This window comes from Amblyomma maculatum, chromosome 5 (genome assembly GCF_055883805.1).
Source record: "Amblyomma maculatum isolate TAMU_Amacu chromosome 5, ASM5588380v1, whole genome shotgun sequence".
NCBI classification, from domain to species: domain Eukaryota; kingdom Metazoa; phylum Arthropoda; class Arachnida; order Ixodida; family Ixodidae; genus Amblyomma; species Amblyomma maculatum.
The window spans coordinates 141996589-142022954 of NC_139348.1; the positions used below are offsets into that span (position 1 = coordinate 141996589).

The following is a 26366-nucleotide window of genomic DNA, read 5'->3' on the forward strand; positions in this document are numbered from 1 at the left end:
AATGCCTAGAGGTGAGAACATTTACAAATTTCTATTATTCTGAAATCAGTACCAACTTTGATCACATCAAAGAGATTATACCATATATCCTTCAATCAATAATAGAGCCTTAGAGTTTCACCAGAGACACCAGAGAGGTCTTGCAGTAGTGGCTCAGTATGCAACAAAACAAAACATACACGAAGCTGTGCTCGAAATGAAGGTGATTAAAACCAAAGCATGGCCCAAGACAGGTTAATTTCAGCAAATTAGTCATGATTTCAAAAATACATCGTGCCCTCTTTTTTTTTACACAGGACCTTCACAGATCTTCAGGCCTATTCGTGTAACAAAAGTGGCAAATTTATCGATGTCTTGCGATGCTACATTTCAAGAGACGGGAACGGCAGGCAAATCAGAAACGCGAGACCCATCAAAAAGATGCAGTGCTCTACAGTAATCAGATTTATTTTGTGCATTAAACGTGTGCGTGCAGGTATTAGAGGTATGCGCCCAGATGACGGCCGTTGCCTAGTGTTCTTGCAATGCCACAGACGTCTTTTTTTTCTCTAGGCGTGTAATTTAAATTGAGTCAAGTAGATCTTTTTCTTCGATAAATCCAGCTGTGTTAGGGGTTTTGTTTTGTTTTCTTTAATTATTTTTCCTATCTCTGGCTTAGAATCATGTCACTTCCAAAGCAGCTCACCTAAATACTGTCCATTTTGTCACAGAGCGGAGTGTTGCAGTCACAGAAAACAAACAAAAGCAAATAAAAGAAAAAGTCAGTGGTGTGTTAAAATTTTGGAAGGGGGCTCAAAACAAGCTACCATGCTTTTCATGCCTGGCCAAATACTCGAGATATACCTAAGAAGATGGCAGTTGGAAGGAGACAGGGCCAAGGGCTGAGTGGTCAATACTAGCCCAAATAAGCGAACTTTACTGTCCGTTTTTTTCTTATGCTGCACAAACTTAGCATCCTTCATATTTTTAAAGCTAGAAGGACTAGCCTAATATCATCAGTTTCGTGCACAACCAATATGCAGACATAGAAATTCAAACAAATACCGCAAACGAATACTGAAAGATCTGTGGCTAATTTATGGCTACACGAAGAAACTTTCCCTCGTTCCCACAATTAAGCAGACTTAAAATGAGACAAATTTACTACCGCATAACAACGTATTAAAGCGGACATGTTCACTTGCTGCAAAAAATGCCAGAACTAGTGACTTCTAGGAGAAGTGTGCGGAATTCGAAAGTCAAATACGAATCGAATATGTTTGTTACTCGATCCATTATTCGCATTTGATAAACCAATAGTACTCAAATTTTCCAAATATTCGAAAATTACCGAATACATCGAAAATTTTAAAATTCATCTGAATTTCTCCGCGCAGCGAGCTTCACTGCAATGCTTGGCCATGTGGTCTATGCAGTGAAGCATCCTCAATACGCGACGGGGCTGTTTTGTGAAGCCCTTTTCACAAAACGGCTCCGTCACGTATTGAGGATGCTAGATGAAACTAGATGAAACTGGTAAAAACATCATTCTTACTGCGGTTTCATACCAAATGCACACATACATCATACAGGTGTTCTTTGAATAAAATTATTGTGATGCAAATGGTTTGTGGCAGTTCTTTCAGGGTCATTTGATAATTTGAGTTTTCAGTTACAGTTGAACTCTGCCCTAACAAAGCGCGAATTTCTCGACGGAACAAAATATTTTAGTTGCCCCGGCCAATGTTCATAAGATTCAATTCATTTTGTTTCTCTCAACAACGAAATGCTTTCAGACTTTCATCTCGCAACAAAGAAAGTGTTTTTGAAGTAGCAGTCCACACGTTTTTATGTTCGTAAGCCATAACAGGAAATTAAAGCACTGAAACGTGTTTTAGTACACTACTTTGAACATTTTCAGTGCTCCCACGCTACCAACAAGCACATTTATGGATGCGGCCATGTTTGTTTACAAGTTGCTGATGATGATGACTGCACACCTGTCGTTTAAAAAAAAAATAAGCCATTTTTGGCAGGTTCTGATTTGTTGCGAACCAGTTCATATCATCACCGCGGATGTTTTTGTTGGTTGAGGTCCAGCAGGCCACACATCCATTGTTTTCTTTTTCGTCTGGCGAGTCAACGATGTCTCCTCCGACCAAAAAGCGGAAGTTTTTTGACGCTTCAGGAGAAGGCGGAACTCATCGCTCAAGCTGCTAAAGAAAGGAGGAAAATGGATACTGAACAAGAGTTTGGAATTCCGTACAGTTCGTTGTCGACGATGTTGAAGTGTAAAGACAGCATCTTGGCTGTTCTGGAGAATGGAGCATGTGTGCAGCACAAGATGGTGACAACGGCGACTTTTGAAGACGTAGACAAAGCTGTGTATGTCTGCTTCTTGGAAGAGAGTGCAAAAAAGGTGCCACTGTCCGGAATCTTAGTGCAGCAATAAGCCCTCAGCTTCGCGTGCCAACTAGGGCATAACAAGTTTCGCTTCCGCAGGCTCAGGTTCGTACTAATTCCACTGTACAGTCTGGTTTTCGCTGAAATTCAAGCGAAAAAATAAATTCAGGTCCACCCGGTTTCAAGCCGGCCTTTTCTGGAAAAAAAAACTGGTACATGGAATCCTGTATAAAGCATGCTATATATGAAATTTTCAGTAGGGTATACACTTCTGAATAATTTGTTTAATTTTATTTTGCAAATATCGTGTAAATTCTGAATCAAACAAGACAAAATGTTTTTTTAATTTGCCACCTTCCCCCCCCCCCCATCACTATATATTTGATACTCGATTCGATATTAAAGGCAATTTTGTCTCATATTCGTATTTGATTTGTATTCGAAAATTTCAATATTCGCGCATACCTAGTGACTTTACTTACTTCCAATCGAGAATATTTGGATTATTTTACCTACTAATTATCTACAGTTTTATAAACCCAGCAAAATTTTTTTATATCAGAGAAAAAGGTTCAAGGGTTTGTATTTCTCTGGCACGTTGTACCCCTGTATGTTCTGTCTCAGCCTTTTGTATCAAAAGCACGGAATTTTAACCAAGTTTAAAAATAAGAATGTAGTGAAACCATGGTGGTGCAGAGGTAAGACGCCAGACTACTGTGCCGGAGTTCCCGAATTCGAACCCGACCACGACGGCTGCGTTTCAATGGAGGTGAAATGAAGTGGCGTCCATGTGCTGTGGAATGTCAGCACACGTTAAAGATCCCCAGGTGGTCAAAATTACTCTGTAGCCCTCCACTACGGCTCCCCTTTCTCTCTTTCCACTTTACTCTAACCTTCCTCCCTATGGCGCAGTTCAGGTGTCCACAGAGCAAGTGTGACAGATACTGCGCCTTTCCCTTCCTGTGAACCAATTATATACATAATAGCGAAACAGTTACTAAGTTCCTGGTTTCGGTGGCTGCTGGTCAAAAATGGTGCAGCACAAACCTCTATACACAGAGAACAGTTGGGGCCATCAAGTTAGTCTGATGGAACCAATGTACTTTAGTGCTATGTACAGGATACTGTATGCATGTAAGCCCAGAGGGAGTTCGCACACGGCTAAAAAATGACAAGTACTGAAAGCTGGGACTTCAACGTGAAAAAGTGGCACTCACCGGGGGTCATCATAAAAGGCGTGCTGGATTCCGTTGCCATGGTGTACATCCCAGTCCACCAAAAGTATGCTGTGAAGAAAAGAATGGCGCACCATCACAAGCAGTGGTTGGCTATAGTGAAGAGAGCAGTTGTACAAGAGTGTAAAAATGCGATTTTACACATCACTGAACGATAAGAGACTAATTACTCATTAGCATCATCCTCAGTGCAGTCATATGGCTACAGAAGAAAGCTCTACAGATTTCTGACAAACGTCGTGGGTGAAAGAAAACTTCACCCTGGTCCGAACACCACTAGAGACTGTACATGATTTTACATATTACGATTCACTGAACTTTCAAATGCAGAAAGCAAAGAATAAATCTGAAAATGCGCACGTGGTCAGTGTCAGAGACAAATCACCCTTTTTGAATACACCAATGCTAAAAAGGACGATCTCAGCCAAGAATGAGCATTACAGTACAAGGCCCCACCCAAAGTGAACTAGCCAACAGAAAAGACTTAGTTGCTAGCCATAAACCTTTATGTGAAGCCATGATGAGTTGAGTTGCAGAGGTAAAGCCGCGTTCAGACTACGTGCGCAACGCACGTATCGTTCGTAAGGATCGTAAGCGTAAGCGCAAAAAACGTAATGTGGCTGTTCAGACTGCTGTCGCATTGAGTGTAAGATGCGTAACGTCCGCACCCAGCGTGGGCGTAAATGTCGGAGGACCCGCGACTTTTACGACTAGCACAGATACGTCTGTTACGCGTAACCAATGCGCACAGCCGTTTCGGTTTTCCCTTTCCGGTCACGGGGCTTCCGGTCCTCCCAGATTTCGCGCGCAAACCACTAGTAGGCGACATCATCCAACGCTCCTACTCTGCTGCAGTGTCTCGGCTCGCCGGTGTTATTGGTGTTGTGTCGGTGATTGTGTCTGTCCGCAGCTTGATCATGTGCAGTGCGGAATCTTCGCTGAGGAATTATCAGCCTCTCATAAAAAAAGTTCGACAGAGGCCGGCTCTTCACTAAGAGTAGCTGAAATCGCACGGAGAGAAGTGCAAAACGATGCCTGGCTGCAAATTGTCAATGCGCTGAGTCAAAGTAGTAAGTGGTTTATCAATCCGTTTTTTCATGCGCGAACAAGCTCTCAACAAGCAAATGTTTCCTCTAGTTTAGAAAAGTGAGGTTATGGAGGCGGGGGATGCCCGCTTCATCCCCGTGCATTCTCGCAGCCCATCGGCTCCGTTGACAAGTGAGGAAACAGTTGGCCTGCAGCGAAAGGCCGATGCGGGGCGACGTTGCGGTCGGGCCGCAGAACGGAGCTGGTGCGGACTCGTCGAAGTTTGAAAGAAGCTCACCGTAAAAGAGAAAAAGAAAACAGCATTTTCTGAGGGTGGACGAGGTTCCGCGGACGTTTCTGCGTCTGCCGCGCGCCCCAGCTCATTGTTTGGAGTCAGTAGTACGGCCTTTGAGTCACCGCCCCGGCCCGTCTCCAAGATCGCTCCGGGGCACTGGTAAAATCGCAAGCAGGGATGCAGGCGGACCGTACGCCTGGTTTGGTGCGAGAGAGTGCGATCACGGGACACCGAGCAGGAGTGCGCGATACGTCGACAATGAGAACGGGCGCGTGAAGAAATGAGCGAAGGAGTGAGCGGTGCGTCAGCACGGTGAGCGGACGTTTGAAAACTGTGTGCGAACGTGCGTGTGTGAAACGAAGTGTATTTATAATCGAGTTGTTAATTCTTAATATACCCACTGTTCTTTTTCGTATTTTATTTGTGTGTCCAGTCTTTTCTTTCACATCTCATTTTGAGCTTGAAGAGCCCAGACCTCCGCTATCAGCCGCTTGCTAACCGGCGCCATGTTGAGAGCGCTGATTGGCCGGTCGTAAAGAACGCATCTTACCGAACGGCCCAGTGTGAACATGCGCGGTCGCAAGCTACGTAAACGGGAGTTCCAGCCACTATGCGCACTGCGATAAATACGATACTTACGACGGATGCGCACGTAGTCTGAACGCGGCTTAACATTTTGAGGAGGAGATGGGATGCAATCTGGTCAGCGTTGTCAAATATGTGTGAAGTCCGGTACCATTCAAAGAACGTAACACAACAAACACATGCTGTGCCTAGGCGATGACAAGTCCTCAAAACGTTGACTTACGGACTGAGGACTGAGGCTGAACAAAGGTTCAGCCTTCTTTGGCTGCATGTAGATATTTTCATCATCCCGCTCTACTGTGGATGCTATGCGGTAGTCAGGTTAGCTGGGCATGACGACTGTAAGCCTTACGCAGGCATTAGACATGTACAACGGCACACACAAATACACAGAATTGCAGTGAACACGCTGCACGTGTAGAATAGTATGAGGTGCCCAATATGACCAAAGGCAATACTGATGTACCTGTAAACAGTACATCAAAATTATGCATGCTAGTGCATTAGAAGCTCCACTGGAAACTTTTCCCATCCTCTAAATGTGAACACTACTCACCGCTGCAGCCCATGTGTGTCGAGGGCATGTCGAGCGGCAATGGCCATGTTGTTGAATAGGCAGAAGCCGCTGGCCACGTCTCGCTCAGCATGGTGACCAGGCGGCCGAATCAATGCCATGCCGTTGACACACTGTACGTTCACACAAAGTCGCACTAAAGTTCAATGCAAACGAGAAACGTAATGACAGGGGACAAAAAGAAAGAGCCCAAAAGTGGGCTGCCACTTGACATTGTGTATTGTACAGAAGACATAAACAGGTGCTACCATCAAGAGATTTGGTAATCTTTCATGGAGAGATCCGAGCAAAATAACAGCTTGAGGGGAGAGTTGGAGCTGCATAGTATCCAGAAATGCGGCGCAACGAACACAATCACGTACCTATGTGTACTGCTACAAGATGCAACCTCCAAAAAGCATTTCATTGACAACCTTCTCACAATGCAAACTCGCCATTACCTGCTGTGCAAGAACAAGTTTTTCTCATAGAGAGTGTTACAATTTTTTCTTTGATAACTGCTTCCACTGAATAATGCCCTCTCTCTCCAACATCACACCAATGAGAAGCAAGGCGACTGTTAAAATTATCCCCTTTACAGCCCCCTTGGCTCTACTGTAGCCCCACCCGCTACTTCCTTTACTTCCACCACAACTACTGCACACCGATGAATGTGACATCCCAATGCTCCCTTGAGTCTGTAAACTAACAATTAAGGCATACACGCAAGCCTTAGCTTTGCAGTTCAGTTAGTCCCAGACAGGACGCACCTTCTTCATGCAGACAGCATCGACAAGCTGAAGCAGGGAACCAGCCGCCAGGAGAGCACTGGAGAAGCTTTCCTGCAAGGATCAAGAATAGCTTAGTCTTCACTACCAAATGCAATATTTAAGGCCAACAAACACAGACAATAGCCCAATACACTTTTATAGACATTTATTTACTCATAGACAAAAGACATTTATAATGGCAAGCACAGGGCAACAAAAGGAATGAGTCGAGCTACACTTATTTTGGCTCATTAATACACGAGAGCCCCGGAACCCTAGCCAAACGGGCGAGCGAGCAGGAGAAACTGATAAAAATCGACTGCATGATGTCTGGAACTCTTCATTGTAAACAAATCTTTAGACACTGCACGAAAAAAAGAAAAACAAAAAAGAGAAAACTAACGAACAAGGCAAAGTCGCAGATTCAGCGTTTCCAGGCGAAATGGAGTTCCTCAAAAATCACTGGACAATTTGTGTAAATGGCAGATCAGTATAGGAGAGGTTGCAAGGCTACAATAGGCAACTCAGACCTTACAAATATGGGAAACAGGTTGAATCACTCACACGACACAGGTAGAGTGACGAGTACCTCTCCTGCAGCTCAATCAGGTCGCGACCCCGCAGATCCTGAGAGCTGCGCATCGTGTGCACGTACTCCTTGCTGCACGAGAGATGGGGCAGGTCACATGCGGTTCGAGAGCGGCAAAGTGTGGCAGTGAGCATCGGCACAGTTTCGGACACCAGAGGTGCTCGGTGATGCAGCCTATGCATGAGGAGTTTGCACCTTTGTTGCCTTTGCATGTCATGACTGATACCTGTGCCGACTTAGCCTTACTATTTAAAAGACAATTGGAACACTGTCCCTATAATTCAGTGATGGTATTCCTTTACCGCACAAAACAGGCTTTCTACAACAGTGTGTTGCATAGTGTTAATTTATAAGCACAACCTCACACCCTGCAAGCACAAGAAGCTTTCACCAACTGCGTTAGTTCAAGAATGGGATTCTGAAAAACTACTGCATCTTGAAATGTAAAAAACTCCAGAGGGCACTTTGGACCACTAAAGTGAGATGAGGCGAAAACCATTATAGTGCGGTGGATCTAGCTCTCCACTACGGCCCCTCCATCTCCCTCTCTTCTTTCACTTCCACCTGCCTTTCTTTACGACATGGTACATGTATCCACGGAGAATTGTGACAGATACAGCACCTTTTCTATCCTGTAAATCAATTTCAAACGCTGCTTATGCCTGCTGTACTAATGCCTCCTAGACATCTCGGTCTGCTTCTGTTTGCTGTATGGTGCGGCGTTTGAGGAAGCGGCAAATGAAAGGCACCGCACGAACGCCTGGATCAGACGCCCGGCGGGGTCAGCTTCGTATATGCATGAATCGCCTGGTGACTTGTTGTGACGGTACATCATGCCCCTTGTCGAACACAACCAGCATTTCGTTGAAGGCATCAAAGTTCACCGGCGTTCTATAATTCGTTTACAGGAAATTAAAGGTGGAGTATCTGTCACTCGCAGAATCCTGCTATCATCGTCACGGTATGCAAAGAAAATTATGATGAACGTTTAACGATCCAGGGCGTGGCGCAGTTGGTAAAGCGATCGGCTGAGAATCCAAGGGATGAAAATTTTATTCCCAGTGGAGACAAGGTATATTTATTTATTTTTAAATATCTCCCTCGAAAGTGTGGCACCCTCTGCAGACAGCTCCTGCTGACAACGATGAGGCATTAAAGGCTTTCGCCTCAATAATGGCAGTACCAGCAAATACAAAAGACGCTTATTCAAGATGAGACATCAGACCTGCACGGTGCTGGTCCACGTCTAACGTCTCTTCTTGTGGACGCGTTTCAGGGTGCCCCCACCGGCTCAGGAACTTTCTCTTTTCAACTACCGCATGTCTAACTAACACCACATCTGCTTAGCTTCTCAAATAAGACTAATCGGTGTGCAGCAAGAGATCCAAATGTGGCCTAAGCCTTTTCTGGACTGCATCGAGCAGCGCCTAGGTGGGACGAGTAAGGAAATGGTAGCCCAGCTAAATCTGGCCGCAACTCACTCGTGAATCAGCAGCAGCTCCTCAATGGTGGCAGACCGAGACTGCAAGGAGAGAACAGGTATGCACGAAACTCTCAGCTGACAGCGACTTCAAATCTCAGCAACTTAAGGCAACAAATCAATGAAACTAAAGAACGGACTGTTTCTGAAACGCTGCTTACAAGATATGTTTAAAAAGCCATGGCCCAGCAAGATACATAAAAATAAAACGGTAAATAGTAGAGTGACTGGTTCTAACATTACAAATAGATTTGACAAGGGTAAGCGTGACCCCAATTTCCCATGATATCATAAGAAACTGAAGATTTAGGCATTTTTTGCACAATTATCTGTTAGCAATCATATTCTCTTTTCTGATGCCATTGTTGTAAAATACATTGGTGGTAAAGACAGTATGATGTGACGAAAAAAGCATTATTTTACATATTTGCATGAATAAAACATGCGAGGTGTTTGGGACTAAAGAATAATTTAAAGCAGATATTATTATTACGACTACTATTAACACCTCAAACTATTCGGGCCAACCACAGTGGAAGGCCCGCTAAGGAAATGCAAAAAACATGCTAAAATAAGGAAGGAGCTGATATGTCGATGTTATTCGAGAGGCGATGCTTAAGATGCATGGGTCACAATGGAGTGAAGCCAAGCCTCCGATAATTTAGTGCGCGCATCCTCCTATGTAGCTTCAGCCACCGTCATCGCTGTTCCACCATCACTTGGCGTTTTCAGCTGCCCAGTCCTGCGCCACTTTGCCATCCTTTGCTTTCCTTACTCTATTAGACTCTGTCAATGCCTTCGCTTTCTCAGCAACCCATACCGCCTCCTTTCCACATCCACAGCTCCTGTCTATGACTGTGACCAAAGTTCATTGAAAAGCTCGTTTCCTCTAGTAGCTTCTCAGCCTAGTTGCAAAAGTTACTTCGCCTACTTTGAAAAGCTCGAGGAAAAAAATCACACTAAGAGTTCTGAATCTAATCAAGGTACATTCTGATGTATAATTGAAAACTTCTCATGAAATTCTGGGCATTCATAAATAATTAGTGATTTCACAGATAGATGAGACTCCCGTTGTCTGGATCCAATCTCTCAACCTTGGTGTGTAGCGGGCAACTCCCTGTTCCAGCTGAATTAGCAATGCACCTCTCGGTGACCCAGTTCAGTAAGAGGGGACAGGGCTCTTCGAACATTCTTTATTTTTAGGCTCTATGCAATGAAAGTGCACAGCCTTGATCAGTATATTTATGGCGATTTCATTTTCCTGTTGGCCCGAATTAGCGCTGTAAGCAGTTAAGGGTGAAAGATTTATAAAGGATGGTGGGAACCGAACCCACGACATCCGGAAGTCGCGCCTGGTGCTCTTATCAACTGAGCTACATTGATGGCTGTCCAACCTTCCACTTGTTTCGGTATTAATGTTGCCTGTAAACGAACCTTGAGAGCGACATTCCCCACCTTTGCCTGTGTTGGTTCTGCCGTGTGCTGGTTCCACTTGTTTGTGTGCCTTACGAGAGATTAGTTTTGGGTATTTGCTACCGGCCATCATAGTCTGACAGGTAATTATCTTTCGCCCTAAGCTGTTTACAGCACCAATTCAGGTCAATAACCCGTTTAGAAGCTTCGATGTTGCGGCCCACAGCACAGTTGTTGCTTCGGCATAAATGATGAGCCGGCCGTAAAGTCGACCGCGCAATGACGCGAACTTAACGAATGATTGGTGTCGGCTCTTCTATCTTAAAGCTGTAGAGAAAACAAATTTGCCGTAGCCTCTCTGATATGGTTTTTTGTCTAGCTCTTGTTAACAGTGCCATGCTTTGGTACTGATTCCAGGTCGACCCCCAACTTCGGATTTTCGAATTTCATAAATGGGGTCGACTTACAATTGTAATGTAGCAGATGGGCTGTAGATTTCTAAAATGTTTTCAAAAAGTCTTTTTTTTTTGTGTGTGTTTTTCTTTTCAAGATTTTCGGTCCATCAAGATCCCTGTTGCCCCTTAACGGCATGCACATGTAGTAACTGGTGCTGTAACTCCATGCTGCCTTCCTTCCGGTGCCAGCTCGTCTACCAAACCACCAAATAAATTAAGCTCTGCGCAATGCGTGTACCTGGCCTTAGTCCCTGCCCAACGTAGAGAGAGGAAGACACTTACATCAAGGAGGAGGCATTGGTCAAGGAGTCCACGTTTTCCCAACACCTCCCAAGGCTTGCTGATGCGCTCAGGCCGCTCCGGATGGCCCCTGCGCAGCAGAGTTAGTGGCTTGTGAGCCGAGCAAAGCAGCATCATGATGTGGCAGTGCACCTAACTATAGATGAGCCACGGCCAACCACAGCACAAAGGTTTGAACACTTACACAACCTGATGAGATTTAGCTGCCTCAGCCTGGGAAAAATTAAAAATGTGGGCGTGTCCAAACATATCCCATGGCTGGAGGTAGAACTCAGAGCAAAATGCTGCAACCTGCCACCACCAGTTGAGATCATCAAATGGCTGCCTACTTTACTCATCTGCCCTTGCTGCCAAATTCCACTGCTCTACACTGCTTGTTCGAAAAGCAGCATTAAGCCCTTTTAGCTCATTCCAGCTATGAATCCATAGTAAAATTAGCCAAGTGTCTAACTTGAGGTTGAAAAATTGAAAAATGAGATTACAGGCTGTTTACAAACCGGCTGACCTTGTTTCAGTTGCAGCTGCCTACACCCTACTTAACACTTTCATATTTATTGTGTAAGTGATGAAAAAAAACGAACAAAACTATCAGAAAAGAGTTGTAGTTAAAAAACGCACAAAAGCATCAAAATTTCTTGACACAAAAAGAAAAAAAATTCAACATACAAGTTTTTTAAAACAGGGACGAGTGCAACATTGCTGCAAATTCTAGCTTTCTGTGTGCAGTATTTGCTGAGTTAGAAACGTAAACAGTAGTCGAGGTTGACAACGCCGAGTCGACACCTGGCTGTCTTCTAGCGGAAAGCACGACTCTCCGCACTGGCGGCAGCAAGTAATCCCGCCCGAAAGACGTTGACACCCTGCAGATAACAGTTGTGACCTTCAGAACACTGATTTCTTCCGATCAGCATGCGGCAAAAGCGGAACTTTTTGGGAGCGAAAGTGAAACTTATCGGGCCATGGGTGTTGATGTTCCGGGTCGGTATGACATTGTTGTGCTGACAGTGCTAAAGTCTGAAGTGCTGAATTTGTCTTCCGAGTCATCACTTCTGTTCGCATCCAAAAGCAAGTTCTCAAATGCGTCAACTTTCATAGAAACGCACCGTTACAGCGCAGCAGCAGCGCGCAATGTCGACGCCATGATGTAAACAAGGAGCGCCGATCACCTAGCTCCGGAGACTATTCAGACGGGCGCGGCACGGCGGAAAAAGTAAAACCAAAAGCGAAAATGAAAGAAGGGTTCCTCTAGTTCCGACGGGATGACACCACTTATTGAGGAGCGCTTCGAAAGCGGGGCAATTCGAATTGTGAAATGATAGCTGGCTATCGATGGGAATAGGCGCGAGCCGGAAAGCGTTGAGCACACTGAAACCACCCAGAGCCCTTCTAGACTCTAAGAGCATTAGTTCACGAGCAGAGCACTTTGTTTTTCCGCTTGTTACCCGTTGAGAGACAAAATGTTTCCAGTCATAAATATACAATTGACCGGCTACAACTTGGCTGGTGCTGCGTTCGAGCACTCGGCAACCGAAAAGACTAAGAAAATGTTCGCACAAACAGACCTCTCGCTAAGGCACCGGTGCTGCGTCATCCGGACATCGTACACCATGGCAGTGTGACGCGGTGGCACATTGAGGTTCGTGCTCGAGCGCAGCGCCTCCACTTCTGCCTCCAACCGCTGCCGGTCCTCCGGCGGATGTTCGTAGTACCCACTCCGCGTTGGGAATTGCTCTGGCCGCTTCACACCCAGCTGGCCCCGGTACTCAGATTTTGGCACGTGCTCGACGCCATCCACTGCACCCTTGGTGCTGGTGGTGCCCTGGGCACAGAGGCTTTTCCAGTGGGGCCTCAACACTGACACGCAATTGAGCAGTGTCTCCGTTACGCTGCATAAAGGCCACAAGCCAAGATCAGTCAAAAGTAGAACACTCGAAATCCAGGTTAAAAAAAAAAGAAAAAGAATTGCCACTAGTAGCAATTAAGGCAAATATCATATTTACTAGCGTAGGAATCACACTCATAAGGCGAAAGCTTTTTGGCTGAGCGGCACCCGGAGGTATGCGTAAAATGAGACAGATCCACAGCCAATCCAACAGTAGCCACATAAGCCAACATTGGCAAAGTATCTAAACACTGGCTAGTCAACAGCCAAAAGCCATAAGCCAATCTAGAAATTAATCCAGAAGTCCAGTATCCGATCCAGTAGCCATATAACTATCCAACATAGGCTAAATTAGCTAAGGTATATAAGAATCAATATGAGAAAGGCCTTTGCACTGCAGTGGGTATAGTCAGGCTGATGATGATTTAAGAATCAGCCATTACACCAGAAATGCCCCATAAACTACAGTAACCTTCTAGCTTAGTCTGGCTAACAAATGATGCAATATATATAAATAGAAATATGAACTGCAAAATACAGTTAAGGACAGGAAGTTTAATACATCTTCAGAGTGGACACAGCCCTCATTGTATGCACGCAGCTTTCTAAAATTTTTATGCGCAATGCATTGCTCATGCATACGCTTAGACATAGATGGATGGATTTATTGAAAGGGAAAGCAGAGAGCTTGGCCGGGATGATTAAAATCTGGCCTGCCACTCTGCACTGGGGAAGGGGAAGGGGAGTAGAAAGAGGATCATGATGGTTGATGATGTGGGAGAAGGCATATGAAAAAATATACAAGCACGGCAGCTTGCTTTACAAGCGCGAATCGTCCGATGGCGCACATAAAAATGGCAAAGAGCACGCACTGCCTGGAAACCCTTCCCCTGGCCTTGCCAAGCGCCCAGCAGCAGTTCCTCCGACCGAGGCGCACTTCAACACACGCATCATGGAACGAAACAGGTGACTGGAATGCGACTTGCCTGTCACTGATATCACCTAGTGGATGTGGAAGACTTGGGCAGGGCTCCCCGAGCAAGGTGCGAAGAGTCAGTGCCACGCCTTCTGCCAGGGATGGCACACAGTAACCACCCTGACGGGGGGAAACACAGCATTAACCTCTCTAAAGGCAACCACATCCCTACAGCAGAAAGTTATGCACAGCTATTACAATGTAGGGCAGGACATGTAGTGCGCAGAGAGGATAACCAATGGTTGCTTAGGATAACAAACTGGATTCCAAGGGAAGGAAAGCGTAGCAGGGGGCGACAGAAAGTTAGGTGGGCAGATGATGCTAAGAAGTTCGCAGGGGTTAAGTGGATGCAGCTAGCTAGAAATATGGGAGAGGCCTTCGCCCTGCAGTGGGTATAGTCAGGCTGATGATGACGATGATTATGATGTCAAAGTTTTGACGCTGATTCCACGCTTTTTCTGTATTTTTCTCCGTTCAATATTGGCTGAAGCTAGTGTGTTGTATCAGCCAGTAATGGGTGGACTATTCAATATTAGCAAAGAATTGGTTTCAGAGAGTTGTTACATTAAGCTCACCCAGGACTGAAAAGAAATCTGTTACTGGTAGCTCAGCAAAAGTATTGCAAGTTTTTGTGATGGTGTCGGCTAACAGCATGACAGGTCACGGCAGTGCACAGACGAGTTTTGCGAAACCAGCTTCACTTTGTGCTATCTTGAAACCATAAACTGCATGCTCTGGTAAAATGCACAACTGCTATTAAAGAAGCCAGGCAATACCAGAGATGCACTAGCTACAAAAGATGCATACACATCCACGTAGAGATTAATAACAAGCGTTTCAGGAACACAGGTAGGCAACACAATCTTCTGCACCGACCTCAAGTACGACGCAGACGCGGCCCCCTGCCAGAGCCATCAGGGGGTGCAGCAGGTGAGCATAAGCAGCCGGTGACAGGCGCATGAGGCCCTGCATCAAGTATGGTTTGGTTTGGCTATCATGCCTCTTGGAACACTGGTCTCCTAATACATCGAATCAAATCAAAACTTACTCATCTTCTTCCGTGCACATTTCATTTCTCATTCAACCTGAGAATAGAATGCTTGCTGCTTGTCCAGGCAGCTCGTCGATTCCCCAAATGTGCACGAAAGCATGCCATAAAATAATGAAAAATGTATTCATAACTATTTGCAAGTGCACAATATTACAAACAATAGACACAATGACCGATAAGCAATACATTACAAGAAAAAAATACAACTGCTTTGCATGACCAATATCAAAATCCAGTGAAAGGACATCCACCTGAAGGTAATGGAAAACATGACCAAACAAAGAAAATTTGACACGAAAGCAACCATCAGCGATTGATCTGCAAAAATAAACACCATTTTTCTCATTGCTATTGACATTTTTAGTCTCGTTTAATGTTGCCAAACGCTCCACCAAGTGTATTAAATATCTGCAGCGTGTAATATCCCCTCACCTTTTTGACAAAAAACATGACTTGAAGTACTTTCTTGGTCTTCCTCAAAGCAAGTTGTTTAACAGGTATTTCATAGCATTTATCTGTACAGTAACAATGTGCAAGTACAGCATAACAAAATAGTTCCTGCATTTCTACCGCACCAAGCATACTGTTGCTGTTTCTGAACTGCTGCAACACATTACCAAAGTTGTACTGTTTACCATTCTTTTAATTATGTGATTTACAACTTCCATTTTGTAGCCCGAACAAGTGCCATGTAAAGTAAACACTGTCACACTTCGACGGAAGTTTCATAAGAGAAAACCAATATTTCGGTGCAGACTCAGTACCTTCTTCAACTTGACTGGGCGCGAGCAAGAAATTCACCGCCAGTGTTCCAGAAAAAGATGTTGCTAATGCAAGAGTTACATGTATTAGGGAGCGAACAATGCATGACTGCCAACCTCGCAAGATCAGAAATCAGGAGATTTTTACTCGTGCAAAAATGTAGGGGTGTTTCGCCCAAACTTTCAACAAGTGTCTAATAAGTCCTTTGTGAAGGGACCTTGCAGCGGACTTTGCTAGCTTCAAAAATTTGGTTTGGTTGGTTTGGCTTTGTTTATGAGAGTTTAATGCCCCAAAGCAACTCGGGCTATGAGAGACTCCATAGTGGAGGGCTCCGGAAATTTCTACCACCTGGGGTTCTCTAACGTGCACTGACATTGCGCGGCACACGGGCGCCTGGCTTTTCACCTCCATCAAAAAGCAGCCGCCACAGCCGGATTCGATCCCGCATCGTTGGGCACAGTAGTCGAGCGTCCTAACCCCTGCACCACTGCGGTGGGGCCTTCAAAAATCTGCCGGAGTACAATACGTATCTTGAAAGCACAATCAGGACTGATGGTCCTTCACCAGCAGCAGGTGCTGATGGTTGTGTGGCACATTGATGAGTGAAATTCAGTACTAGTTTCAGTTTCAAATCCAGTTTTCCACCGCTAGATACGTTGACCTTACACCCATGCATTGAGCAGGATGCAGAATCCTCGCCCTTTTTTCAACGTCACGAAGCACAGAAATTTAGAAGCGATCGCAAAAATGTTTGCAAAGATTTCCTCTCGGGCTTTTATAGCACCATTACTTCAAGAACAAGAGAATTGTAACTTTGCACTCTGCACCACAAACAAGCAGCGTAGCTTGTATACACAAGCAGTTGCAACCTCAAAAAAATTACTTGCAACCAGCCACTATGTCAGTCACAGTTACTTTGGCTTTGACTTGGTCTTGCCTTGGTCGGCTGCTCAGAAGATGATGCCGATGGCGCTAGTGCATCCACTGGTGGTGACGCTTGTGATTACGATGCATCTGCATGTCACATAGGGTCGGTTCCCCAAAAACCATTCTTGCTCGGGCGGAGGCTACTTATTAAGAGATAAAGAGCAGTGGTCATAATCGGAAAGTTCATTAAAGAATCGGGTGTCAACCAGGCAAATCTGAAGAGTTAGCAGCTATGACTTTTTTTTTTTTTTTTCTTTTTGATGGGTTATTGCCGGGCGGACTGCACGATTTCACAAAAGGGAGCCTTGGGATCCTCTTGACCAGGCAGACGTCTGCCGAAATATTGATGTTCACATTCTACTACTTTGCGCTCCTATAAATGCAAATACGCCTACTGTTGGCATTCTCTGTGGGCGCACATTATACCTTACCGCTACACCTGGTCCCCACTCACCTCAGGGCACCCAAGAGCTGCATCATAGCCAGCAGAGATCAGCACCAGTTCGGGCTGGAACTGCAAGGCAAAAGGGGGAGAGGGTTAGCTTTGGTTAGGGTTAGAGTGAGAACACGGTAACAAGTGCCACATGCCTCGTATGCCACTGGCAGCAGCAGCTGGTGCCAGATGGCCAGGTAGTCGGCATTTCCAAGGCCCACCTGCAAAAGGAACGTGTATGCGCTTATGATGCTATCTTGGACCACCAACCATGGCAAAGACCAGCAATCATTCATAAACTTGAGCGCATACAGCATAAGGTCGTTAGGTTTGTATTTAATTCATATGGCCGTGCGTCTGTCAGCGAGCTTGTGAAGCGTAGTGGATTACCTTCTGTGACTGAGCGCAATCGTATCTGCCGATTAGTTCTTTTCCAGCTCATAAAAGGTCATTATAATATTAACACTTCCAATTATATTACTTACTCTTCAGGGTATAATACGAGACAAAGGCATGCACTAACAATAACCCCGGTGAACGCGCGAAATAACTGTTTTAAATATTCTTTCTTTCCGAGGACAATTACGTAATGGAATAAACTTAATAGCGAGACTGTAACTCAGAGTTCTTTACTAATGTTTGAAAAGTGCCTGCAAATTTTATGAATTTGAGTGCATTTATATGCTTGTATTTCTTTTTGGTTTTCCCACCCTGCTATGATCTGTACCAGATCGCAGTACCTATAAATAAAATAAATAAATAAATAAATAAATAAATAAATAAATAAATAAATAAATAAATAAATAAATAAATAAATTTAAAAAAAAAAGGATACGAAAACGGTTAGTTCCACAATCGGAAATAACAATGAAGATATGGTGACACCAAGAGTGCTCATTTTATGGAATAAGCGTATATACTGCTTTCAGGTAGTAGGCGCAGTATGACAGGGAGCGAACATCAACCTATTGGAGTAGAAAAAAAGTGTTATCCTCCAAGAATGAACACCTGTGTGCAGCACTGGAAATGCATTCCCGCAGATACATTCTCGTCTGACTTAAAGCCACGCAGCACCGCTCACTGCCCACAATAGCTGCCATGCAATTGGAGATCGTAATGTTCGTGAGAATGTGAACGGTGCGGTTCCATCTAGTGCTTGTGATGCGTACTGTGTGAATGGCGATTGCAGTTGTTGACTGCAGCAGGTGATCCGTTGTGGCATTAGAGGGTGCTCAGAACATTTTAATTTCCGTTTATAGTATTTTCTAAACGCATTCAGCCAGGAATTAACACTAGGTTGTTTGCCCACCCCTCTAAAGCCCTCACCCAAGGGCCCTTGAGGTATCTGAAATAAAATTTAAAAGAAAATAAAAAAATTCCCACCATACTGAAATACCGGCTGTGATTGTAGAGAGATTTTAAAGCGCACTAAGCTCAACAATCCTCAGCCTAACATGCAGACTGAAGGGCAACGCTAGCAGGGGACGCACCTGATTGAGGGGCACGTTTATGTTGTATCCTGCGCCAGCACCCTTGCCCACGTAGGGAAAGTCCGACTCCCGCAGCTCTGGCCAAAACTCGCCGTGCTCGTACCGGTGGACGGAGAAATACAGCACTCTGCACAGCAAGCGAGAGGAGGACAGTAAAAGACACTCGCAATAACAACCAATGCAGTGAATGAGCTCAGCGTAAGAAAAGAGGTCAGAGAATCCGCATGGCACGGTTTGCAAAACAAAGCAAGTGAATATGAACTACACAAAGAGAAGCTAAGTTTATTCCATTCTCAATGCAGTACTGTCAGAGTGAAAAGAGAATAAATTTCATGTATGCAGCGATGCTGCACATAACTGACCACGATCACTGAGCATAGCTTTCCCTCTTGGGCTGCAAAAACCAAAGTCTCAACACACTTAAAATATACACCACTTTCCCTGCGCCCCTTGTAATTTTGATGCCAAAAATGTGCACTATTCTTTTGCCCTGCACCATAATTCTCCTCTCATATATATGTGGTCGTTTCTAATGTTTCTTCTTCTATTCCTGTCCTGAACTGCCTCCAATGACAGCTTCTCCACTGTCCTGAAGCTCCTCTCCTCTTACCCTTGTCTTCATTTCAATGCCCATCTACAACAGCCTTCTTTTGACATTTCCCCCATTCTTCCTGAAGTACCAATCACCCCTTCCATGGTATAAAGCCTTTGATTGGGTGGAAAAAAAGCATTGTTTTGTCAGTACTGGATGCATTTTTCTCCTTTACATTGACTGCCTTCAGTCTTTGAATTTGGCTTAGTCACGGATTTTTCAGATGCGGGCCTCTGGAAGGTGAAGGCGGGTGTGTCACGTATGCATGTAGAGCCACCCAAATATTTAGCTGGCATGCGTGATGGCCGCATTTTCTGCGATTCTGAGCATTACAGAGGAGCTAACCTGTGAAAGTTTTAAGTATAAGCAAGGCCTCACCAAGCCCTTGCTTAATCTTCACCTTCAGGCAAGTTATATCCACCCTATAGCGCAGGAACACAGAAAAGGCGACCGTCGCAGATGCCAATTTGGCCGGCTGTACATACATGCAGACAGACACACAAACACAGAGAAACAAACGTAACTTATCAATTGGGCAAGAGCACTACGCTACTAGTTCCGTAAAATCCACTCACCGGCGATCTTCATAGAATGCATACTGGGTAGCCTGTCCATGGTGTACGTCCCAGTCCACAATCAGCACCCTGCGTGCAGACACGCAAAGCAGAGGGTCAGCTGTAGCGCGGACAAGCTGAGAGGACTGCACCCACTGTTAACACTGCCTGCCGACAGTAATCGTACAATATCGCGAGAACTCAGCACGCTGAGCGAGATAACACACCCACAAAAGCAATTCTACAGCCCGTATGTAGACACTCTACAAACTGTGTAAAGCAATTTTTGTAAGAGCGCAGAAAAGCGTCACATGATGTCCTCAAATTAAGAACCTCTGTACTACCAGGCCAAAGAGAAATGTGAACAGCGCCTATGATCAAAGCACTTCCAGTTATAGCTAAAGGAGGACATCGCTGTTAGCTAATTTTTTATTTTTATTTCTTGTTCAATTTACAAAAACTATTTCAAATTATTGGAAATAATTTTGTCGCTACTCTTACAAAAATATCCATGGTTATATATCTCGAGAGCACTTTTTCTACACTACATTTCTATGTTAATTCCTGTTCAAAGCCACTGTTAACAAAATGTGACGGAATTCTGGTCTAGCATTGTGTTTCCAGTGGCGTGCTGCAGGTCAGGACATTCTTAGATTCTTTTCTTCTTACAAAGCAAAAATGTTCAGTTTCGCATTATTTTTCAATGCAGTTACCATAGACATGTCTAGACTGATGACAAAATTTTGCACCAGAAATAAGTTTTAAAATGTCTTGACCTGCAGTATTGTTCCAGAACACAACAGAGCAGATGGGGTCAAAAAAGATTAAACAGTAATGAAGAAATCTGCTTCACAAGAAGATCATGTAGTCAGAAAATTGAAATGGAGACAAACACCAATTGTTCAAGCTTTTTCCCAATATACAGAGCCAGCCATAAAAAAAATTTCTTTAGAGCACCTTTAGAACACCGCTAACTGCTGCTCAGTTCAACTGACCGCCAACTGAATTGCCGTTAAAAACGCCCGTGTAACAAGGGTATTAAACTCCGCATTTACAGTGTTACTAAGCCTTGTGTGAATATTTGACAATTTTCCGCTGAGTAGTGAAGTATGCACTGCTTTTTCTGTGTGAAATGAGCTAATGATACATGTGCCGCACATACTTGTATGCCTAGCACCACCCTGCATGCCTAGCAGGACTCCATGAAGTCACCATTAAAAGCAACAAGCTCCTGCCAACTCAATGCTAACTAGTACCTGCCAGAGCCATGTTTGTGATTTCTTGCTCACCACGCTGACATCGAATGTTCTGCAGGAGAGGCCTCTAACCCTATATCATGCCGAAAGAAACTGAAACTAGAAACGCCTCCAGAAGTGATAATGTTGAGCAGGGACGTACTTGTTCAGGTTCAGGTTGTCCAGGGCATGTCGGGCAGCCAGGGCCACATTGTTGAAGAAGCAGTAGCCGCAGTACTCGTTGCGCATGGCGTGGTGGCCGGGCGGACGGACCAGGGCCATGCCATTACGAACCTGCACAACACGAGGGGTTGTAACCCAGCCAAGAGCAGAAAGGCACCAGGCCCTAAAGTGTATGCACCTCTTCAGTTAACTGAACTCTCCTTCGCTCAGTGCTCGGCAGTAATCATTTTGTGCCAGTATCCAGCACATTCTTACCACAGGGATCACATTGCCATCCTGAACTAAGGCGACTGGAGGTGCGGCCGGGTCAGTGGCCAACGCAGATTATGGAGACGACCGAGTTCCACTTGCTGTAGTAAGGCACGGTTAGGCGACGGCTTACACACAACAATAACAGTGACATGTAAATGGAGAAAACTGTACTATATGACTAAACTGAATACTACACACAGTACAGAAGGGATCAACAATAAATTTATGGTTGGTTTATGGGGTTTAATGTCCAAAAGTGAATCAGGCTGCGAGAGACACCGTAGCGGAGGACTCCGAAAATTTCGACCACCTGGGGTTCTTTATACTAAAAAGTTATACAGCAAAAAAAAAAAAAAAAAGACAACCACACACAGACATGGTGACAACACACAATACAAGCACTCGTATTGTGTGCCATCAGACTGTATGTGCATGGTCGTCTTTTTTTGCGCTTTAACTTTTTAAAGTACGATATCCACCAACTCGTCCAGAAAGATGCTTTATAATAGGGTTCTTTAGCGTGCACTGACATCATACCGCACTTAGGTGCCTCGCTTTCTGTGTCCATTGAAAAGTGACCGCGGCGGCCGGGGTTCAATCCAGCATCTTTGGGTGCAGCAGTTAAATGTCCTAACAACTGCACCATTGCGGTGGGGCCATTTCTCATAGAGTAGCAGAGCCACTGTTTTCTCCGTGCCGTGCTCTTTTGTTGCAATTCAAGAAAGAAAAGTGAGGAAGGTGAGCTAGAGGGATAAGGGCAACCTACCGTTCCCTTGACGACAGCTGTGACCAGGTCCACAGTGCAGCCCACAGCAAGCAGAGCCAGCTCGTATGTCCTCTGCCAGTGTAAACAGAAATGAGCCTTGGCAACGCTGCTCTAATTGCAACATCTCAGGTAAACTGTGTTTTGAGCACTTTGTTTTGTACACTATGTGCGGCACATTACAGTACACTATGTACCCTTCAAGAAGCACGGCAGTGCCAAGAAAGCCTTTTATTTCTTCACTCTAGACCTAGAGACAGACAGAAACAGAGGGATGTCACTATCACCCTCAACACCTTATTGACATCTCTGCTGCCGTTCAAAAAGAATTTGAGTTGTCTACAGTGCAATCAGCCCATGATAATAAAAAGCAATAAGCAAAAAGATGCAAAGCTACCCGTTCTTAATGAGGATGAAAAAGCAAGACTCGAAACTACAGTTAAATCAGGTTATAACAAAACTGTCAAATGTCCTCGACTTTGTTACATACACGTGTTCGTCGTATGCATTTTCGAGTGAAGAGTGCAGAACAGAAACCAGATTAAAGGACTATAGACACAAAATTTTGGTGCCATTTTTCTTCTTTAAATATGCGCAAATCATTCTTATATATTGATCCGCACGCAGTTCTTGCTTACGACCACCAAATAATTTATAATTGAATTTTCTTTTCTCACCAGTTTCTGTTTCGATATCTGACTGTGACGTCACAATCATGTCTTGATGCGCGGCATGAAAAAACAGCAAGAATCCGGTGAGTTTCTGGATTTCCGTTGTTGTAACCACCAAGCATAGTACAATGCAAACTGCCAGTTGTTGTAACCACCAAGCATAGTACAATGCAAACTGCCAATTTTGTTTGCAGAAGAACTCAGCTACGTCACAGCAATGCAGTCTAGGAGTAGCGACAGTAAAGCTGTACATTTATTCTTTATTGGTGAGGACGACAAGTCCCAATGGGAATTCTTCCTCTTTGGCAGCTCTACTCCATCTCTTCTCGCTCGCTTCCTTGCTCACACCCTTTCATCGATTCAAAGCCTTCAAATGAGGGTGTTACATAGGGGATAATACATGAAATTTGTAAAACACACGCAGGACAAAGAAGCTATCGCATAAAGCGTCGAGCCCGTAACCAGTGTCGACGAGTTGAACTCCACCCCATCTGACGAGAGCAAGCACAGGGGCCTGACCGACTCTTCCAACGAGCCAGTGGGTGAGCGCACCTTCATCCTTCCCCACCGGACAGAGCAAAAATAAATATGGTTTCACAAAACTTAAAGTGTTGACTCGCTTCTCCTCGCTTCAGCAGAACCCAAAGTGCAACCCAGATGTTGCGTTGTGATCGTGACAAGCAAATTTATTCCCAATTTTCCACTAGCTTTCCTCTCGGCATAATACATTAAAAAATAATCGTCAAATTTAGTTATTTATTGAAGAAATAACCAGAAAACTCACACTCCCATGCTTGCTCTGTCTCGTATTGCTCATGGCAGTTTCCCTTTCCCGTCCTAAAAAGAGTGTTAGAACTGCCAGTTGAATCAAACTGGGGCGAAACCGTATCATGACAGCACGTAACCTCAAAATGCACATTAGCGAGTGCTTGAGTATCAGGACAGGACAGTGTCAGGACGAGTGTCAGGACAGGCGAAGAGTGACGAAAGGGTGCATACCGGGTGGATGTATATCGAATCAAAGCGTGCGCAAAGAGCCTCCAGGGCCTCAGCGTCCGTCTTGCCATTGGTCTGCTTGAGTTGATCCAGATGTGCCTGACTGCATGACACACCGGCAGTATTCACCATAAAAAAAATTGATGACAGTATCTGCACTGAAGGCCAGCGAAAGACCCAAGAACTACTGCATAGATGACCCAGAGTAACGAAGCTGAGCTGCTACCAATGTTGGCAAATACCACTACGGAAGAAGTTTGCTTTTCTTAACCGGCACTGCTGTACAGTCAGGAACAAAAGTTTGCGCGATACGTATCTGTGGAAAAATGTTTATTCCTTCGCTACGTCGGTAGTTTTTTCTGCAATACATTTTTCTGTGAATGGGGCGTCCATATGTCCCCACGTGATTCAGCACATTTCATTCGCTGAGTTTGCCCAGTCACACACAAATATTTTTCCACAAACTAACGTCCCGCAAACTTCTGCCCCTAACTGTACAAGTAGCATCGTTCATTTCTGTTGTATAAAATAGGTAAGCAATGCATTACCAAGTAAAATCGAGAACGATATATACCATGTGTGTTTAATATACAAAAGAAATGAGCAAGCAGTTTAAGGAATGGGTTGGAACGAGAAGAATTCGAATTGGGCATCTACTTTGCACATTCCAATACAAAAAATCCATGCAAGGGAAGACAAACATCACAAGTGGGGTTGATTAAAGCACCATTAGCACTAGCAAGTTTATTTTTAATGCAATAGTAGCCTGTGCACTATATTCATTGTAAAATACAGTTTCGAAGTTATTGAAGCAGTGCGACTAGCAAAACAAAAAAAATAGAAATGCTTACAATTAACCCAAGTCGATTTTCCAGTTGGCCTACCATTCACAATAAATTGCGACTTTCAGCAGTGTACTAAATTCACCATATCTACTCATTTCATTAACACACAGTAAGAAAAACTTTAAGGGTGAATTCATCATCTACGGGTGACAAAATAGTGAAAATTTACATTTTGCAAAGTAAAAGAACGAGTGCATTGGTTAGTGAGTAAATGCTATATTTCAATAAAATACCCTACTTGTTATCCATGTGACATCATGAGAAACGTAACACAACATCGAAGCACATGAGTCACGCATAAAGCTGTCTCTTCTACTGCAGACTTCTATTTCACTTTTACACAAATAAAGACTACAATAATTAATAAGCCCTTCGAGTCACATGCAAAATGAAAACATTTGCGAAAATAAAATTGCCTAATATCTCAACTGATGTGCTCCGAAGAAACTTTGCAATTGATTCTCGTTGCACCCTAACCACACTTTGACCGTATTCTTTAATCACTCTCGATCAATTTCCGCTTAACGGCAAGCTGATACATGAGAGTAGCTACTCACTCATGCAAAGCCAAGACCTCGGCTTCCTCAGCTGACCGAGCCTGCAATAAAAGTACCACGTGTCCTTTCACTCACCATTTATCATCATACTGTCAAAACAGATATGCAAGGTCTGTGACAAAAGACTGAAGCTCAGGTTAGGCTGCTTATGTGCACAAAACGCCAACAGGCACACTTATGACAAAATATAATTGATCAGGCCTCCATTGTTCAAAATGGGACACCTTTGAAATGGTACTAACTGCCATGAAAAACACAAAAAATAAAATAAATAAGACGTCAACAGCAAACCATGTAGATCATAGTTTAGAGGCACTGAACACAAGTACAGTCTAATTTTATTTTGAAGACACAATGACTGTTCTTAGCAAGTGTTCATGTTCCACCCCTCCTTTGAGACTAATCCCATTTTACTGGACATGGCCAACACTGAAAAGACGATCCGGCAGTGGAATTGCGGGAGTTGCCATCGTAAGTGAAGCAACCTGTAACAGTTCCTAATCTCCCAAATAAAACCACCAGATATCAAAGCCCTTCAAGGAGTGAGACGACTTACCAAAGTTCCCAGTTATAAAGCTTATTACAGCCAGCTGCCCGCGAGCTACACCGCCACTCTCATGCAGAGAAACCTCACTGCACTACAGCATGAAGTAGAAGCGCTGCAGACCTCAATTACATTCTTTTCAAAATTGTTCCCTGAAACAAGACACCGGAAAGCTATGTGCCGACATACATAGTAACCCAAAAGACCGAAAGCAAAGATTCGGCAAAAGGGAGCCCGCACTGCCAAATGGGACCGCCTATGCCCAATGGCAATCAGACGCCAACTACCATCCACAATCTGGAAGAATGGTTAGCTGAGATATAAGTGCACATTCGCAATCACACCTTCAAGATTCCTGAAAAGGCGGGAATCACAGAGATCCACAGCCACCTTCGACACATGTGGCAAGCACATGACGGTCTCCACAGATGTTAGATGCGTCAAAAGTACAAATGGACACTCCGAACTGTGCAGCTCAATCAGGAAATAGCTACCAGCACCACTCAGCTACCAAGCAGCAGTGGCATCAAATCTGCGACAGGACAGCCTGCTGTGATGGCTTAACTGTAA

General features: G+C 44.4%; 1 protein-coding gene across 4 annotated transcripts in view; it reads right to left on the reverse strand.

Annotated features, from left to right (window-relative positions):
- Positions 1-26366, reverse strand: part of LOC146189782 (protein deacetylase HDAC6-like) — a 51423-nt gene that overhangs the window by 20686 nt on the left and 4371 nt on the right. For all 4 annotated transcript variants that reach the window (XR_014707685.1, XM_084604542.1, XM_084604543.1 and 1 more), the window contains exons 4-20: positions 25253-25293; positions 23854-23953; positions 22187-22258; positions 21149-21279; positions 19772-19840; positions 18605-18731; positions 17270-17335; positions 17136-17195; positions 14818-14907; positions 13952-14061; positions 12646-12969; positions 11066-11153; positions 8917-8957; positions 7411-7507; positions 6847-6918; positions 6080-6210; positions 3600-3668 (exon numbers count right to left, since the gene is read on the reverse strand). Coding sequence is in view for 3 of the 4 variants with exons in the window: in XM_084604542.1 (XP_084460668.1) it covers positions 3600-3668; positions 6080-6210; positions 6847-6918; positions 7411-7507; positions 8917-8957; positions 11066-11153; positions 12646-12969; positions 13952-14061; positions 14818-14907; positions 17136-17195; positions 17270-17335; positions 18605-18731; positions 19772-19840; positions 21149-21279; positions 22187-22258; positions 23854-23953; positions 25253-25293 (1688 nt within the window). In the remaining variant the exon portion in view is untranslated. The remainder of the gene's footprint in view (positions 1-3599; positions 3669-6079; positions 6211-6846; positions 6919-7410; positions 7508-8916; positions 8958-11065; positions 11154-12645; positions 12970-13951; positions 14062-14817; positions 14908-17135; positions 17196-17269; positions 17336-18604; positions 18732-19771; positions 19841-21148; positions 21280-22186; positions 22259-23853; positions 23954-25252; positions 25294-26366) is intronic.